At 34.1% G+C, this 19,152-nt stretch overlaps 1 protein-coding gene across 3 annotated transcripts in view; it reads right to left on the reverse strand.

Annotated features, from left to right (window-relative positions):
- Positions 1 to 19,152, reverse strand: part of IFIH1 (interferon induced with helicase C domain 1) — a 48,963-nt gene that overhangs the window by 18,223 nt on the left and 11,588 nt on the right. For 2 of the 3 annotated variants that reach the window (XM_037849532.1, XM_037849534.1), the window contains 3 exons: positions 7,765 to 7,875; positions 6,997 to 7,101; positions 1,447 to 1,667 (listed from right to left, as the gene is read on the reverse strand). In XM_037849532.1, coding sequence (XP_037705460.1) covers positions 1,447 to 1,667; positions 6,997 to 7,101; positions 7,765 to 7,875 — 437 coding nt within the window. The remainder of the gene's footprint in view (positions 1 to 1,446; positions 1,668 to 6,996; positions 7,102 to 7,764; positions 7,876 to 19,152) is intronic. The other variant, XM_037849533.1, reaches the window with a different exon arrangement.

A 19,152-nucleotide genomic window follows, 5' to 3' on the forward strand; every position in this document is an offset into this window, starting at 1 on the left:
TGGCCTCAAATTCAGTTAACTTTCTTCTTTTCTCCGACCTTGCACTTAAAATGCTATTCATGGGTTAAGGAACTCAGTTTCATTCATTATAAAGATGGGAAGAAAGAGGGATGTGAAAAAAGCCTAATATTCACTGAGTCATTACCAGACTTTATGTGTATCATCTAATTAAGACTTCAGAAGAACTACATAGAGTAATTATTGTTGTGCTCACTTTACAGATGAGGAAACTAAAGAGAAAAGTTAGTAATTTGTCCAAGGTCAAACTACTGGTTGGTGGAAATAGTATTCAAATCTGGGTTTCTTATACTGTGAAAGAAAGTATTCTGTATAAAGGAATTATATGAAAGATTACTGACAAATCAATTTTAAAGCACTGCCATTACCAGCAAAAGAAACAAAACTTAAGGAAATAAAGCCATTCCAATAGTGGGTATGCGAGTATAAAGGAAAGTTCTTTACACTTAGCTGATACATACAAAATGCATTTGGAACTACAATTCTGAATATGTTCCTTTTGTTTTGCAAAAAGAGGTTGAAGTGAAAACTTTTAGCATAATAGAAATAAAGATATATAGAAATGTTGTATAGTCTATTACCATATGTTCTCCAAAGGAAACAGATGAGAATCCAGTTACCATAAATAATATTAAAAAAACTGTTTCTGGTCATGGAAAAGTATACTCAATTTTATTCTATAAAATTTAAAGATTACTATCTATAACTTACAAATATATAAATTAGAAAATTCTCATTTATCTGAATAAAGCTCAAAAAACTAGATTTTGTTTTACAGTGATTCAGTCTTATAGCCTACGTTTATGAAGATGGCCTTTGACACTTCAAGATATGAATTACCAAAGAAAAACTGCAATTGAATTTATTACAAGTGCTATATATACTTAATCTTTGAAAATTGTCTATGTATTTAACTTGATATAGATAAGTCAAATACTGAATTATCTCTTTATTTTCAAACCTATATTCTGGATGGGTTAGAATATATTCTAAACTCTATTCTAGATAGATTAGAATTTGTTGCCTTTGACTTAAGGGTCAACTGATAAAGAGACTCTAAAAACAATATTTGATCCCAGATCCCAGTGATATTTTGGCATCCGTGTTCATGCATAATGATAACTTAAATTGTTACCTGTTAACCTTAATAACTATTTAAGTAAATAAACTCTCTCTATATAAAGTTGCAGCCTTTTGATTTGATGTTCTGATTTTATGGTAACAAATCAGTTTTAAAGTCCGATAACTTAGATATTACAAAAAACTAGAAAATTAAAGATTAAAAATACAATGCATGTCTTATTTGGACATCACTCTTAATTAAACGGAATCTATGTGATCTGCTGTTACAAGGGGTGTTACACAAATGTTTCAGAATAACAAAATATAAATGAAAAAATAATGTTATACTAGGTGTCATTTGAATACCTTATTGACAAGGACTATCACTTTTCCAGGTTCAGATGATTTTTGCTTCTTGTCCAAGTGATCCTTGGCAATGTAAACAGCCACTCTTGTTTTCCCACTCCCTGTAGGGATGCATATAATGATATTCTTCCCTTCCAAGGCTGGCTTGGCAACTTCCATTTGGTAAGATCTGAGATGCAACTCTGGCTCAGGGGATGCTCGTTCTGCCTCATTTTCTTCATCTGAATGAGGTTAAAAAGAAGAAAAATAAGGGGCAAGGCAACAAAATAACCAACATGAGGAAGTCCGAAACTGAACATAGACTTCTTGTGGTGTATATTCCTTTATACATGTGGTACAAGCCAATCAATATTCTGTTTTTTGTACTGAATGGGCATCAGTTCTCCATTTGTTTTTGCAGGATACAACCCAGGCATTCTAGCATGCAAGGGGCCCAAGGAGAAGTGGGGTGGGGGGCGGGTTGTAAGGGGAGTGAATTAGCAGGAGGGAGACAGAAAAGGCATAACATGAGGGACTCTTTCACGGAGTGGGCATTTTTAATGCATCAGGCCTTCATTTCCTTGTTGAGCCATCATGCCCTAATTGCTTCTCTCAGTCCTTCCATGTACAAACTCAACAGGAACTGGGGAAAGTAGGAACAACTACCCTCATTGTTCTATATTCCCCTTACTTTTTAATAGGAAGAAAGTATCATAGCCAATTCTTTTATTTGTAAAATTTATCTGACAAAAAAACCACCACATTATTATATATGTATATTTATTACATATATTACATTGCATAGCATATATAGTATGTGTAGATAGTATTTCATTTAGTTGTGATATATATGTGTGTGTGTATGCAAATGGGGGAAAATTACCCAATTTAAAAATTTTATCTAAAATTGGGTCCTTTTTCCCATTTGGGTGATCCAGATTGAAGAAAAGCAATATTTTACAAAGTGGGTGATAATTGGTAAGTTCCACTGAAAGCTGAAAAACAATTTTGCCGATCTAAATTAAAACATGACTAATTTTGCCTTTTATTTTGAATTCTCATCTTTATCATTTCCTAATATATCTCCATGTTTTTCCTGAAATCCAAAGCACAATATATTTAAAATGTTTCCAATTAACCTAGATGAATAACTAGTTAGATATTTGCTTCCTAATCCATATTAATTTTATCCTTTAAATTTCTAAATTCAAAGTACTGACAAACAGGTAATGAAATATATTAATTTTATGAACATTATAATAATATGATTATAGCATATCTTGGTTTAAAAATAGTATCTTCTGTTTAGAAATGAGCCTATTTACCTATATTAGCCAGGGAGAAAGATCTAAAAATGTATCGCTTATAATGTGGAATACAATAAAATGAATATTATGCCCATTTAAAAGACCGTCTTATGTTTTACATAATCACAAGAAAATAAAATCACAGTACTTATTAGTATTTCATGACACATGAGTGCTCTTTCTCCTATCAGTGATTACAATAAAACTAAACTAACATTAATCCCATTAACTTCAAAAAAGTTGCTGATGGATCCATTTCAGCAACTGAATGATTTTATTTCAGTGGGTTTTAACTTGTTGTGATAGTACTATCTGAACAGGTAGGACAATTCACACCAAATATCACTCAGAGAGAGGCATCTACAAACCTGGCAGGAAGTTTGCCTTCTGTATGGATGAGTAAAGGCAGATGCAATACATTTAAGCTATTACTGGATCATCTGCTGATTCATTTATTATGATCTTCATGAAAAGCTCATTTGAGATCACCGACATTTAAAAATATCCATTTGGAAGTTCTCTTTCCATGCTTTCTTGAACTCTACAGTAGTTATAATTCATCTTCTAGTATATTTATATAAGGTTTAAATATATTTAAGAACACTACTACTTCTCTAAGTGGTTTTATAGATTATCAAAATCCTAATATTCCAAGTATATCAAAATTATCACTTAATTTTCCAAAAATAACCAAAATATGTGCAAAGAAAGATGTATTTTAAATGACGTCTAACATCAAGATATGAAAATTTACTTTTGCTAGTTTGCTATTTGATTATGAAGTTTTCTAAAAGATATCAGCAAATTCTCTTTGTTTTATTTCATTCTAGGTACATTTTTACACAGATTAAAAAATAAAATGAAATGCTGCTTCCCTCATAATAGTCACACGTGCTTTTTAATAACCACTTCCACCTTTTCTCTTTTGTGCTTAGTACTATATCGTTGGGTAAAAAAAAAAAATTTAAATAAATGTATAGCAATTTTCTAAGTCTCCTTCCAGGAATCTTAAAACCAAATCAAATGTGTAAAATATCAATACCACTCACACGTATTAGATGTTTACTGAAATATTAATTAAGAAATGTTAGAATATTAAAAGATCTATTGACTTCAAACTTTAATTCTAGAACCATACGTGACCTTTTACTGATACTTAACTAGTCATGTACTACAAATTTAATGTGCAATAGATATTTACTGGGCACATATACCATGCATTCCACAAGAATACAGTCCTTGTCCTTAAGGGTTTCAGAGTCTAGAGTATTATACTGCTGCCACTAAAAATAGCTGGCTAGATAGATAGGTGGACAGCTCAGTAATTGTCCATATTTTAGAGTTCCTGTCAAGTGTAGGAGACTGGATGTGTAGTCCCAAATTTAAAGGAGAAGCACAGAGTACATATGTAAAAACACGAAAGTTGGATTCAATGTAAGACTAGCATCCAAAGAAAAAGAGCTGAGTGAGTGCTAAATATTCAGCTTGATTCTTGCCTTATCACATCCTCTGACATAGGGCTGGAAGAATTTAACCACGTTAAGAATGAAAAGAGAACTTTCTCTTCTCTGTCACCAAAGGAGAGAACTGGGCTGGTGTCACGGAGCTAGGAGCCAATTTCTTTTATAAAAGAAATGTTTGGGGTTTTGCTTGTCTGTTGTTTATTTGTTTTTGGCTCCCTTTGAAAACTGGAGTAAACTAAGTAAAACAATGAAAATGGTATTTAAAATGTGTACAGGTTTTGAATAACATTGTGCCCTCCTTCTACAACAAATATGGATTAAAGACTTGAAAACTATCCCTGTACTATATAAATGGTCAAAAATGCAATCAAAGAGGGTTTAAATAATCATATTCGATTGGAACTACACCAAGTGGCAAATTTCATTCTCACGTTGATTTTGACAGCTGAGTTATTATGGGAGAGATGAGGTCTGTCACTGCATGTGTTTGAAATTGACAAAGTATTCCTTTACCTGTAGTATGTAACCATGGAAAAATATGCCATTTCAACTGGACAAACATTAATAGGCATTCTCTCAAAATAGTAAGGAAACACTTTCTACATATCAGGCCAATGTGCATTACCAAAAAAAAAAATTACCACTTTGTGAGAAGCAGCATATCTCTCTGAAAATGGGAAGCAGGAAACAACCTTCCTATAAGCATAATTAGAATATTTAAACTTTAAAAGTACAACTAATTATGTTTTACTATGGCATAATACCCACAAAGTAACACTGTGTTACTATGTTGCATAATGCCTATGATCCTTATAACCTAATATACGACCTTTGAAGGAGGACAAACGACCCAAGGATAAGGTCCCTTTGACGTCAAACTCAAAGATATAAATATAATCTTACAGAAGTAATGCTTTTCGGTAATCCAATATGTGTTCAACAATTCACGAAATTTATCTAAGCGTCTTTTGGAACTGATTTCTCCTTCAGCTGATACCAGGCACCTGAGGATAATGAATTTCAGAATTTTATAATTTCAGAATTTACTACCCAACATGCAAAGTAATTATTTGCTCCTATGCAGTGACCCATCTAAACGTCAAGGGCTGCCACTTGAAAATGTGTTTGTCTTTCAAAATGTATTTGCCTTTGAAAATGTATTTGCTTTTTAAAAGCAGGTTGCATTCAGATTTATCATGTCTTTCATGCTACATTGAAGACTAAAAATCAGCAAATACTCATATTTGCTAATAGCTCTAAATAAGCAAAATGCCATGCACATAGAGGATTCACACTAAATTTTATTTAATGAATGAATATTTTGAAAAGCCCAAACTTAGGCAAACAAAAATCAGGATAAGGTCTAAAAGCTAAAGACATTAAACATTAGCTAGAGTATATTTACAGTTTTAGCATCAATAGCATTTAATCGAAATGTTAATAATTCAATTGAACAATTTAAACACGCATGGAAAATACAAATACAATCCACAGAAATAAGCACATGGTAAGAACTTAATAAACACTGACTGAATTGAACAGAAACCAATTAACTCTTTTTAATTAAAATTAAGGTTATGACTGACACTTGATGAACTGAGTTTCCTCAATCAACTTGTTCTAAGGGATTTCAGGAGTGCTACTATGAAAAAAGAACATATAACTAAAAGAGATGGTATGTCCCCATTTAGAAAGCTTTTAGGGCAGATGACTATCTTTTTGTAAACTACTTTGCCCCTTTAGGCCTACTCTAGATCTAAATTTCTATAAATCTTCTGAAAATGCAGAATAGTCTAAAGTACACAATATTTTCTAAGTGTTTTCTACACTTCAGTCACAGAATAAAGGAAAAATAAAGTAATTTGTATGTTAATTTGTCAGTTTTACATGGCTTCTCAGATGCCTGCATTGCAAAGCATTTTTTTGGTGGTTGTTGAAATTCGTTGATTTTAATTATGAAGTAGCTCAAACATACAGATAAATACAGAACATTTTATGCCAGAACATCCAACACCCATATTTTGATGTTAACATTTTACCTCAGTAGTGATCATGGAAATATACATGAAAAGAATAGAAAGAAACATTTCAAATGCATCAGACTGACAAAAATTAAGATGTCTTATTACAGAAAGTATTGATAAGGGTGTAGGGGATTGGGAAAGGAACTCTCATTTATTTATTCCTAGAGGGATATACAACCAGTATGGAGAGCAATTTGGGACTCACCTAGCAAAGTTCTCTTTTAGAGACCAAAATACTTTGCAAACTCTACTCTATGCAAGCAATATTTATAAGAATTGGGGTTGTTTATATGTGTAAATTTTGGTTCTTCATATTAAGAGGGATTCTTCTTATTTGCAGTTATCTACAGGGTCACACTCATCTCATTGACAGTATTAATTTTTATTTAAAATGTATTTTAATAAAAATAAAGGGTTTGGGAACAAATGTACAAAACTGAATACAGAATTTAAATGCTGTCAAATTAATCGAGACAGATCTCATAAATAGATAGATGCCATGAGTCTATGGAATGTGGAACATGCCAGACCAAAAAGATATGTCCATGACTGGGATCAAAATTAGATCAAAATTAAAGAGTATGAGTCTAAAAGACTTTTGTAAGTTGTACTTCTAAAGGACCTGAATGGCAAAATTCCAAAACTACTTCACACAGTAGAAAAGAATTGCTTTAATTGCATAAATACATTAGGGAGTATATGAACAGCCCCCATGCTTTCCACTATATGGCGTCTTATTTCACACTTTTTAAGGTTTACACAACAGTTAGGCAGTACCTGAATCACTTCCCATGGTGCCTGAATCACTGCCCATGTTGCTGTTATGTCCAAGACTTTCATCTAAGCAGCTGACACTTCCTTCTGCCAAACTTGTGTCTGATTCTGCAAAGGAAAACATTTTAAAATATTTTAAAAATATTTCTGAGAATAAACGTATTTTAACCGCACACCTCTACAGCACACAGTACATACAGTTCAATGCAAGGGGGAAAGACACCCTCAGAGACAACTATGAATAAAAGGTAAGAGTTTCTGGCTGGCTACATTAAAAAATCCTCCATGAATGAGCAGCTGCAGGGTAGTGACTCAAACACACATTACCTACTTAATGTACTAAATGTCCAAAATGAGAGCAAAAGCAAATTTGTATGGATTTATAACTTTTTTTGTCCCCCTACGTGTAAATTTTGCCCCAAAAATAAAAGAGTTAGGCTTGAGAAGATCATTTGCATAAAATGCATTATTGTAGAGCTCATCAAGTTATTTTACATAAAATGACAGATGACTAATAGGGCATGTGAATGTTATGAAAATAGTAGCTCAGTGATAAACATATATTTAAAATGTCAAAAAGAAATTGCTTTTTGAAAGACAATATCATTAAAGCCTGGCTCACAGTTAGGTACATGAGAAGCTTGCATGAGGTCGGAAATATAATTTTTTTCTTTACCTAATTAAACTAAGCCTCTGTCAAAGAGTTACAGCAGAAACGAATGGCAAGTGAATATCCTTCACCTATAACGCGATTCCGTTTTCAGTACTCACTATCAATTCCTTTTGAAAACCTTCTTTCCTTCAGAGGAAGAATTCCCTCCTTACAGTTTATTTGCAAGGACGTAAGCAATTCCATCCTCAAGGATGAGAAATATTGTTTAACTGGTAAAAAGAAATTAAATGTGATCACCAGTGCTGGCTTTGGAATCAGGAGAACGTGGGACACTTGCTACAGATTTTGCTCTGAGCCTAAGTTCTTCTTAGTTAAAACTGAGCTAATACCACTTACCTCAGAGAATTTGATAGCCACTAAATAACATTAAGTACAATAAGCTCCTAGCAACAGCTTAATTATTGGTGATTAGAAAATCAAATAAAAATCAAGTGGTTGGTGTGTTACTAGAGCAGGAGTTTGATTTAATAATGTTCTTCTTACAATAAATATTCCATAACAGTTATACTTGTTAGATCATTATATCATACTAAATTTCTCCATGCACTAAATATACTTTATTAAAGCAGGCATTGGCTACTTAAAACTAGTCTGAGTGTCATACATTTAGGGCTAAAAAGGAAAATGGATGAAAAACAGTCAAGTAATGTGTTATCAATAAAACATCTCTGGAAGGAGATGATATACTCCTCAAAACTCAAAGGATCTTCTTTTTTCTTAAGCTAGTTAATTTTTTAGGTCAGTTCTTACATACTATAAAAATCACTCTTTTTAGATTTATAGTTACATAGTATGTATAGACGTATATACATATATATATATTTGCTGAGCTTGACAAATGTATACAGACTTGTAACCACCATCACAATAAGGACATAGTATATTTCCATCATCCCCCAAAATCCCCTCATGTACTTTGTAGTCAAATCCCTCCTGCTATTCCCTGGCAACCACTGATCTGGTTTCTGTCGTTATAGTTTTGTCTTTTCCAGAATGTCACATAAATGGATTCATGCAATATGTAGCCTTTATGTCTGGCTTCTTCAACTTAGCATTAAGACTTTTAAGATTCTCATCCATGTTGTCACATGTTATCAGTAATTTGTCCTGTTTTATTGCTGGCTAGCATTCCATTGAGTATATTTGTGACATCTACCTTCCACTTGAGATAAGCCTATTTAGTTTGGAGGATACAATGGAATCAAAGCCGGTGCCAATCAAATATGCAAAATATTTCTCTTAAATGTTAAAAGAAAGCTGATACAAAATTTGCAGAAAAATCTCAATGGACATACATACTGTTTAAGTTTATTAGCACAACACAAATATACTAATGTGAAAATACTGTGCTTATCAGTTGTTGTAGATTAGCTCTAAAACTCTGATTTGAGGAATCCCTCATGATCACACGGGAAAACCTGTATATCTCACTGAGAGATTTTAAATATGGCACTCTGCAATTCCCAGGGGTACGCCTTGTTAGAAGCTCAGAGGCGAGTGTGGAATAGAACTGTCAAGTAGAAGAGCGTTTTGGGCAGATGCACTGATGAAAAGAGAACATGATTTGTAAGGAAAAGGAAAGGTGTAAAATGAGATGGGGAAAATGTCATTGCAAGGATAATTCTAGATCTAGAAATACAGACCAAGATTTCTGAGGCAAAAAAGTGAATTTGGACATGATTTTCATTTGTTGCTGTGGTAAGCATGGTATTAAGAACTGCAGACAACACCCAAATTACTGAAAAATACTAATAAATATTGTCTCTAATCTAACACTGTATCTTTTAAGTTTTCCACTAACTGTAATACAAATGGAAACTATATTAGATTTTCATTTCATTTTCTAATCATGAGCATTAAACCACATTCTTAAACCTCCTCCGTGTATACATGGAGTCAAGATTTTCCTCAAGCTTTGTTCTAACAAACATAAAATTTGGGGGAGCTATTTTATGCAACGTGCACATCTAATTTTTGAATATTAAGGAAAGTTTCTACCAATAAAAGGGTGTTACTAATCAATTTCATTATCTGGATTATTTTGATCTAACCATCAAGTCTGCAATATGTCAGGAAGACGCTGAGTTCAGTGCTTTCTCAGATAGAACGTAAATTACATTTTAAGCTCTCCACATCTTATATGGTAGATACCAAAATCAGCTCAATTTTATAGGTGAGAAAACAAGGCTCAGAGAAGTTAAATGATTTATTTAGTTCACACAGCAGGAATGTGGCAGAGCTAGGAGCCCCCAATTTCTGAGTCCAAGTCCAGTGTCCCAGCACTTGTTCCCCAGCATCAAGCACGGCTGATGATCTGTGTGAGGTTTTGTAAAAAAGCAAACAATCCTCTGACCATAATGCTAAGCGAAAAGAAAGTTTTCTGTGTTTTTGTTTTTTTTTACTGGCACATAGACATTTTCATGGTAATGTCAAATTGTCTACTATTTTCAAAACAGAGCTTATCTTCCCAAGAAGGAAAATAAAATTAGAGAGATGATTTAATTTTGTTAAGTTTCTGATTTCATTTTGATAGACTCCCATTTACTTTACATTTAAACTCCATACTTATTTTTAAACTTTTTACTCACGTAAATAAAAAGTACTTCTGTTCTCGTTGCAAAAAATGAATTGCAATAATTCTGATAGAGATTACTATGAAAATGAAAGTCAATAGATAGAGCTCCTTGCCATTTTAAGGGTATATAAATCTCCAGTTTCTCCACACAAAAATAAGTTTGTTTCCTAGGCAGCAAATTCTTGTGCATTTTGTTATTTTTTGTGTGTTCATAGACATAGAAGGTATAAAGGAAGTAACTTTAATAATAAAAGAAATATATGGATATCCCATGACACCGAGAATACCTTCCACAGAGATCTTCCTGTCTCATTCACTTAAAAACTGCATGCTACATACACACACATATAAACAAAAAATGAGTTCCAGAAAGTGATGCCAAAATTAAACCAACCTATTGTGCTTATAAGCCTGAAATTCCTGCAATTTATCTATATAGGATTATCTTATTTTGTTCTTTATACTTTTCAAAATATGTCAGAGTGAACTTACATCCTAATGAATAAAGTCATGCATCTATAATTTTAAAATAAATCAGATAAAATAGTGTCAAGTGGAGGCCGGATGTTGTCATGAAAAGAACGTGTTATGGAGTCAAATAGATTAGGTTCTGAATCTGAGCTCGGCAACTATTAGTAAGTGACTTAACCTTTAAAAAAATTTATTTTTTTTCCAAAGTGAATAGTAGTTTCTATTTTCTCATTTATTGTGAGAATGATTCCATTAGAATAAAGAAATGGCTCTTGGAGAGAAATGAACCTTATATTCCAATGAAGCTGCTGCTTAAAGAGATTTTGGATATTGGAATTACATTGTATAATAAGTTTAGTTACCTTTTATATTGATTATATTCCTTATATATAGATGCCATGTCTTCAAGGGAAAATATCAAAGCTAGGTGGAAACAGATTAGAAAATGGTGATAATTGCTAAGGAAAGGCAGTTATTCATATCAGACAACTGGAATGAAGGAAAATTATACTCATCCAGTTAAGACATAGGATTTTCTATAACAATTCTGCAAACAACTCAAAAAAGTACCATTTTGCTTATAATAATAGTGTCTAAGACTAGACCACAAACCATGTAAAAAAAAAAAACTGCCTTGTTTTAAATTCACATTTTGAAAATTGTACTAATAAGGTAGAAATATTAACTGGCATCCAAGAAATTTCATATTTAACAAACCCGGACATTAAATACTTTAAAATATTTCTAAACCATTTTGAAACCAAAAAATGTTGCAGCTAAAAAAAAAAAAAGAAACCAAAAAAAACCTCTTGGTTGAAGGCCTTTTTAGAGTCATTGCAATGTAAAGTGTGCCCTCTCCTGGAAAACTCTTTTATAACAATCAGTTGACAAGTGTACTGCATATTCAAAGTAAGAGCTAAGCTTAAGCAGGTAAGATAAAAATCTAAAAATCAGTTCTTACTTCTATTTCTGACTGATAGTGTCCCTCCAACTTTCAGCCTCGATGCATTTCTTACTCCACCAAATTTCCCTCCTTTCCCCTTGCCTCAGTCTCTCATGCAGCTTCCCCGACCCCCTAAAGCCGCTGTGCACTGCTGCAAGAAACAATGCAAAGGGAAAGAGCCTCGTGCTCCAGCCGCTGTTTGGCGAGTTAGTGGTTACAAGGTCAGACAGCCTGATCTCATTTATCATGGCAATTTTCTGTTTATTCTAATTCTGACCTTATGACGGATTTCATCCTCACCTCTTTAGCCATTCCCTTCTTCCCTGTAGTTTCACAGTTCCTCACAGTCTGAAAGGTCAAAAACTACCCCTAACATTTCAAGTACTTGCAACACACTGGCACACACACACAAAGACTGTATGGGCTTCTTAAGTGTGCTCACTTTCATACCACTAATAAAACACGTTTCTTTTTCTTTGAAATAACTTATGCTCCATCTTTTTTGAGAGGAAATAGATCACTTTATTTTCAGCTCTATGTATATGGATCTACACACACACACACGCTCACATTTTGGTCTGTCAGATTTTGTTCTCTGTGCCAGGGAACATGTGTTCCTGCAGAATGGAGAGAAGCCACCTCCACCCACCTTACACATTCTCTCCTGGATTCAAGCTTCTAGGAAATGAGTTCCCCAAAGAGAAAAATCACTCTCCTAGAGCCACAGGCCCACATGGCTATCCATGGAGCTCCTCTCATCCTGTTTACAGAATTTCTACTGCTGAAATGTTTCAGCCAGAGGTAAGTTCAAATTGTGTATAATGGTTTTGGCTTAAATTGTATTACCCATGCCCTTTAGCCTTTGGACTTGGGTCCCAACAGAGAAAGACAGCATTAAAGTTCAGGGCCGAAGCTAACCACAGCCACCAGAATGACCGATTCATTCATTGCCAGCCAGTCACTTAGGCATGAAGTCCTTACGACTTATTAGCCAGATGACCACGGAAGAAGTAAGTCTTGGCAATAACAAGGTTTAGGGATTGCAAGGTAGGAGATAAGTTAGAAATCCTCTTGGCTGGTAGACAACCCTCAGGAAGGGCCATTCAAGTTAAGCAGACTTAAAACCAGCTCTTTGGGGGCAAGGGTGGAAGCCCTGATTCATAAGCATTTTCTGATTTCCACGGTGTAAATATTCGCACCATGGCTGATTTCAGGCAACCAGTGTGACATCACTGAGTGGAGTTTAGAAGAGATGGGCAGACAACGTGGCTCTTGCAAGCTTGCCTGTATGAGCTACCCTAGTGCCCCCTGGATACATTTCTCTAATTAAGGACTTGCCTACAAACACAATCTGAGATGATCAGATATAATACCTTGCATTGGTATTTCACAATTATCAAAATATGAATGATAAACTGTTAGAAGTCTTTGGTGGGGTGGGGATGGGCTGCAGAAAAGCATTTGTAACAATTACAGTTTGAGGAACCCTTGATCATTTCAGACTTACTTCCCACCTCCACAAATGCCCTCCTCTAATCTGTTTCCCTAAACACAATTTGAACTTTCTCATCCCTCTCTTATCCCTTGTGACGTTCTTGTGACCTGAAATGTTGCGCCAGTGTCCAAACCCAACCACAGCCTCCCAGACCCAGATGCCATGTCTTCAAGTCCTCCCCTGGTAAGCTCTGTCTGGTCAGTCTTCTTTCCTCACCCTGTACTAGGTAGCTCTTGTACCTCTTTTGCTATAGAAAAATTACTGTTTCTCTTTGGGGCATGTGACTTATTTTCTTGACCCAGCTTACACACTCTTTGAGCCAGAGGGTGATGCCTTAGTGCTCGGAGCCCTCAGATAACATGCCCTCTCTTCTTTTTTCCCACGACTCTGGTTTCCCATCCTCCTTCATGCCCCAAAATAAAGAGACAGCAAGGTGTCAGAACCAAGTGGAAATTAAAATCACTGCCTTTTGTTAAAATTCTACTAAAAAAGCTTTAGCTATGCAGCCATAAAGGGATGTCATGAAGATAAATACAGCATGTATTAGTTATACACTAGGGAGGTTTCTTTCTGTCAAAATACTTATGTCTATGTCATCCTTCCTGAGATATGAAAGGTGAGCCTTCAAAACTATGAAGCAATTCCAAGGCGCATAACTGACCCAGATGCTTTACAGGAGGTTTTGAATAAAATACAACCTATGTTATCCTTTAACAAATGCCAGGATCAGTATCAACGTCAGGATCTCCCTCTCTCTCTGTTTCCTGGTTCAAATTAATACCTGCCTTTTGGATTGCCTCATAGTCTGCTAGTTCTCAACAATGAATAATAACTAAATTTAGAAAAATAAAGGGCAGCATTCTCAATTCAAATCAGTTCTGATACAGTATGGGTGATTCTGATACAATATTATTATACACAACTATATCAATTATCTCTCCCATCAAGGTCTCAAATGCTATGGCATTTATTTCTAAAGATGCTAGAAATACCTAGATTTCTAGAAGTTAAGTGCTATAGAAAATTATTCTGGCCATCAGTGCAAGGATAAATTTTGTGACACTTTTACAAAAATTAGTATAGACCAAATCTAAGATTGGACTTTGGTCTATAAAAAGGCAAAACAAAACAACAACAACAAAAAGTGCTATAACAGATTGGGCCAGGGAGAAGGAGGCTGTTTCGTAAAGGTCAATTTTTAAACCCCTCCTACAGAACATGATCTATGCAAAATATATCCACAATATATTCCAAAGCATAATGTCACCGGATAAACCTAAGGAGTGGAACATATGGGGAAATATGAGAAAGGAGGTATTAAAGTCTGAAAACAAGCAGGTTGGTAAGCTCATTAGCTAGGGTGGAATTTTAAAATCTTCACGTGAACGAATATATAAATCAAAATATATAAATGCATTCACAGTCATGCGTACTGGCACTGTCTATTCACACATGGCACACACACTGTTACATTATAATCTTCCACACAGAACAGCGGAATTCCACTCTTTGTAAATGTAAAAGCGCCCTCTGCTGGCAAACTGAGGTATTTATATTCTCTAATTGAGTCACAAGGAGAGCCAACATGCTAAAAGATGTTTGGGGGATTTTCTGCTTTACACTGCATAGAAGTAACTTTATTCCAAAAAAAAAAATCTATATAATTTGAAATCTCACTGACTTTGCTTTTATTTAATTACAGAAGATGAATTCATAAAATAGTGTAATAAAAGGTCAATGTAATAAAACTTGATGAATTCATAAAATAAAACTTGTTGAATTCATAAAATAGTGTAATAAAAGGTCAATGTAATAAAACTTGACAATGCAATAGAAGCACACAAATAAAAATGACTGTACAACTAATTTTACTATAAGCCTATAGAATGAAAATAATTCAAAAATTGTTGATTTGCTATAATTAAAATCTTTTTTAGCAGGAAAAAATGAAGGTAGATTTTAATCATGTCCTTCTGGCATGTTCTAGGGAAGGGAAGTCTAGAGAAATGCCAAGGCTGTCCAACTGCTTGTTGTGAAATGACCAGTGACTGCAGAAAGCAGAACCATAACATCCAGAATACAAGTCCTATTAATAGTTCTGAGAAATGTTCAAAGATCTTATAGAAATTATGTGTGTGTGTTTGAAAAAATTCTGGTATATCTAAATTATTAACAACGTTTTTACTGGGAAGCAGATGATTGTCAATAGGAGGGAGGAGGAAGGAAGAAGAAATGCCAGCCTCCAAGTGGAGAGGGCATCGGGAAATGATTCTCCCAAACTATCCACTAGGGCACTCCAACATATTATGCCTAGAGTAAGGGAGAGATGTGATTAGAAATGTTGCCTGGGCAGGCCACTCTTACTAATGCTAGTGTGTCCTAGCCATTAGGTTTGTTAAACAGAAAAATGGGCAAAAAGGGAACAAAAAAACAATGAATAATGAATCATGCATTAAAACTATGAATAATTAACATTTGTGTATACCAAGTCTGCCAGGTACTGAAAAAAAAAAAAAAAACAGTTTAGAAACTGATTCAGAAACGAAAATTAGAAAGGTCTTAATTTGAAATTAGAAGTAGTTTGTCATCTCTTTTTTTCTTTCTGCACCTGAAAATTCATATTTATACAATGTGAGCAGTTTAAATAACAAGTTTTTTCAATGTTACTTTCCTAACTGTGTTTGAAATCTTAACCCAATATATTAGAATCAAAATAAAGATTATACATTGTCAACATCAATAAGATATACAAAACAAAAAATACGCAAATGCATATTAGAGACCATGGAATATTTTCACATTCATTTTGATCGATAATTAGGTCAAAGAGTGCCTATGCAGGCAAAATCCCTCTACAGTAAATTTTGCAACAAAAATTTCAATCAAAAGAACTCCAATAACTTTTTTGGGATAATGTACTTTAAAAGACATTTATATCAGTATTTCTTAGTTCTGAAGAACAATATGAACATCAACAGACACTTGGAAAGATCCAAAGCATCTATCAGTAGAGGTGTCTAAAGCCTAAAGCAAAGATGTTAAGTTTTCATAAAGAAGTTAACCCTTGTTACTGCTCTGGAAGGGGCCAGAATCAATTGGACTAACTGGCTGGCAAATCTGCGTAACACGTCCAGGTATCACAAGGATCCTACGGATCCTATTAAATTCTGTGACCTGGATGGGGTCCTTGGATTGCTGCACAGATTACCGTCCTCTTCCTTGTTCTCGGTCTAGTACATATTTTCTTCTAATGCTCTGTACTTTTCTTTCATAGCACTTACCGTGAGTCCAGTTACTGTTTGGCTGACACCTCTCAGCTGAAAGCTCCATTGGAGAGAAGACATATCTGTTATGTTCCCCACTATATTTATAGAACTGAACACAGGGATCCAGACTTGTTAAATGAAAGAAATGAAATAAAAGAGGGAAAGAGAGAAGGATGGAGGGAGGAATTTAGGAGGAAAAAAACTTTCTGTCCCCTAAGGCCATTAACATCCAGATTTTTTCACAAGATGCATCTTTTAGCTTAATATTAAAAAGTAAATAAAGAAAAAAAGGTGTTGCATTAATTTTGCCCACTTTGAGACTCAGAGTCCACAGTAGATAAACTACAGGCTGACGTGATACATAAGTCTGGCAACCTTTGTTGAGAGACCCTCATTTGAGAGGCAGGAGCAGACAACCTCCAGCCTCAGACTCATCATCAATTGTTTCTAGTCACCCAAAGAGATGTCAGGTAAACTACCGGAGAGTTTAATAAAATGTAAACACAGCACATCAAGGTGCTAGATGTTGGTCTTCCTATAGAATCATGACTTCTGAAGGAAAGCACAACTGCTCCAATGAAAAGAAAAATATTTAGAATTTGTTTAGAATTCAAGGCTTAAAAACTTTGCTATTCTATACATTAGAAACTTCTGCTCAAAATGTGGTCCAGGACCAGCAGCATCTGGGGCTTATGAGAAATGCTGAATCTGAGGCCCCATCTAGGACCTACTGAGTGAGAATCTGCACTTCAACAAGACCTTCTCTTCTACATGATCCACATACACATCAAAGCTTCAGAAGCTTCCGCATTAAAAAAACAAACTCTATAAACAAAGCTTAAAAGTAAGCAAACCATAAAAAAAAATTGATGCCATTTAGGACAAAGGATTGACATCCTATGTATTTAGGTAATTCATATCAATCAGCAATAAGAAAATAAGTATTCCAATAAAAAAATGTATAGGTAAGCAGCAACAACAAAAGAGAATGAACTTGTTCAGCCCCTCATTATGTCTTTCATTATGTCTAATGAAACATTTCTTATTAGAAATCAGAAAATTCAAATTCAAATAATGAAATACCATTTTTAATAACAATCAAATTGGTCAAAATTAAAAAGGATGCTATTGCCCACTCTTGTGGAAAATTCAAGGAAATAAGCACAGTCCTGTGTTTTGGGAGAGCATGTAAACTGGTACAAGTTTTTGGAGTGAAATTTGACATTAAGTATCAAATATGTTAAAATTACATAAATCATTTGACCCAGCAATTCCACTTATGTGAATATGCTGTTAAGAAACAAAGAGACATATGTATAAAGAGAATTATCAGCATTATTCACGATAGTGGAAATTTGGAAACATCCTAAAAGTTCAACATTATAACAATGGTTAATTAATTATAATATATACAAACAGTGGGATTATTATTCAAATCATTACAAACCATGTTGTAGAAGAACATCTAATAAACACAGAAGAAATGTCATTATATATACACATCCAAGTGTATATATATATAGAGAGAGAGAGAGTGAGAGAGAGAGAGAGAGACTAAAGGGCAGATACTCAAATGTTAGTAAGATATATATATATATGCACACATATATAGTATATATATACAAATTCAATATATACATATATAGTATATAATATACATATATATTTTACACACACACACTAGGAATATGAGTGACTTTTTTCTTTTTGTGTTTCATGTTTTCCAAATTTTCTGCCGGTACATTATTCTTGTAAGTAGAAAACTGTAAGACGCTGGTTGCAGTGACTTTGCAGTAAGACTTTGGAGTCAATTGCTAAATTTTCAGGAATTTGTGAGCTGGTTGTTAAGCTGCCATTGGCAAGAATCAAACTGTATTAACATACAATTAAATTATTTTAAAAACAAAGCTAATAAATACTTAAACTTATCATTTCCTTATCATTTTTTTTAGATTTTACTATTATCTAGGCTCTTGAAGGTATTTGTGCCTATTGTATCTGTATGGTTACATATCAGTGTGCTACTGTGCATCTCTTCCCCACTGCATGTTCATTGATGTCACAGTGGAAGCTTGAAATCAGCCTTGGTGGGAGCATTTACAGTAGAGATCGGCCAACACTAAAAATAAGGGTTTTTTTCTTTCGCCCAGTGCACAAGCAGTTACAGCACACCACCGACTTTAAGGAACTACTTCCTGTAAAAATAGAACGCAGCTTTTTTTTGAGGGGTGGGGTGGAGGGAGGGTTTGCCTATAAAATCACAAGCAAATTAGAGAGGAGAAAACAATTAAATTAGTTTGATTCTTCCAGGTCTGACTCAATGTCTTAAAGGTGGACATGGTGCTATCTATTTCTCACACTGATTAGTTACTGCAACTCAAGTCAAACCTAGTTTAGCATTTGGTCATTTTCCTTTTCACAGCCTGAGTCTTAGTCTCTACATTCCAGCTGAGCCTCTCTGAGGTATCCCAGTCTGCAAAACAGTGAAAAAGGTAAAAGCCCTATTTAATTCTCAGGGCTTTGAATAAAGCAAACTGGTTAATATGTTTGAAAATACTTTGAAAACCATGAAATATAGGACATGCTTATGATATTATTACATTACAAGGACCATGGATAACTCATAAAGTAAAAGTAGGACCATGTGTGTTCATATTTACAATGTATTCATACTGTATTATTTAAAAAAAAACCAACTTTTTAACTGCAAGAGGAATTATTTTAATTTAATCTCCT

Source organism: Choloepus didactylus, chromosome 9, assembly GCF_015220235.1.
Source record: "Choloepus didactylus isolate mChoDid1 chromosome 9, mChoDid1.pri, whole genome shotgun sequence".
NCBI lineage: Eukaryota > Metazoa > Chordata > Mammalia > Pilosa > Megalonychidae > Choloepus > Choloepus didactylus.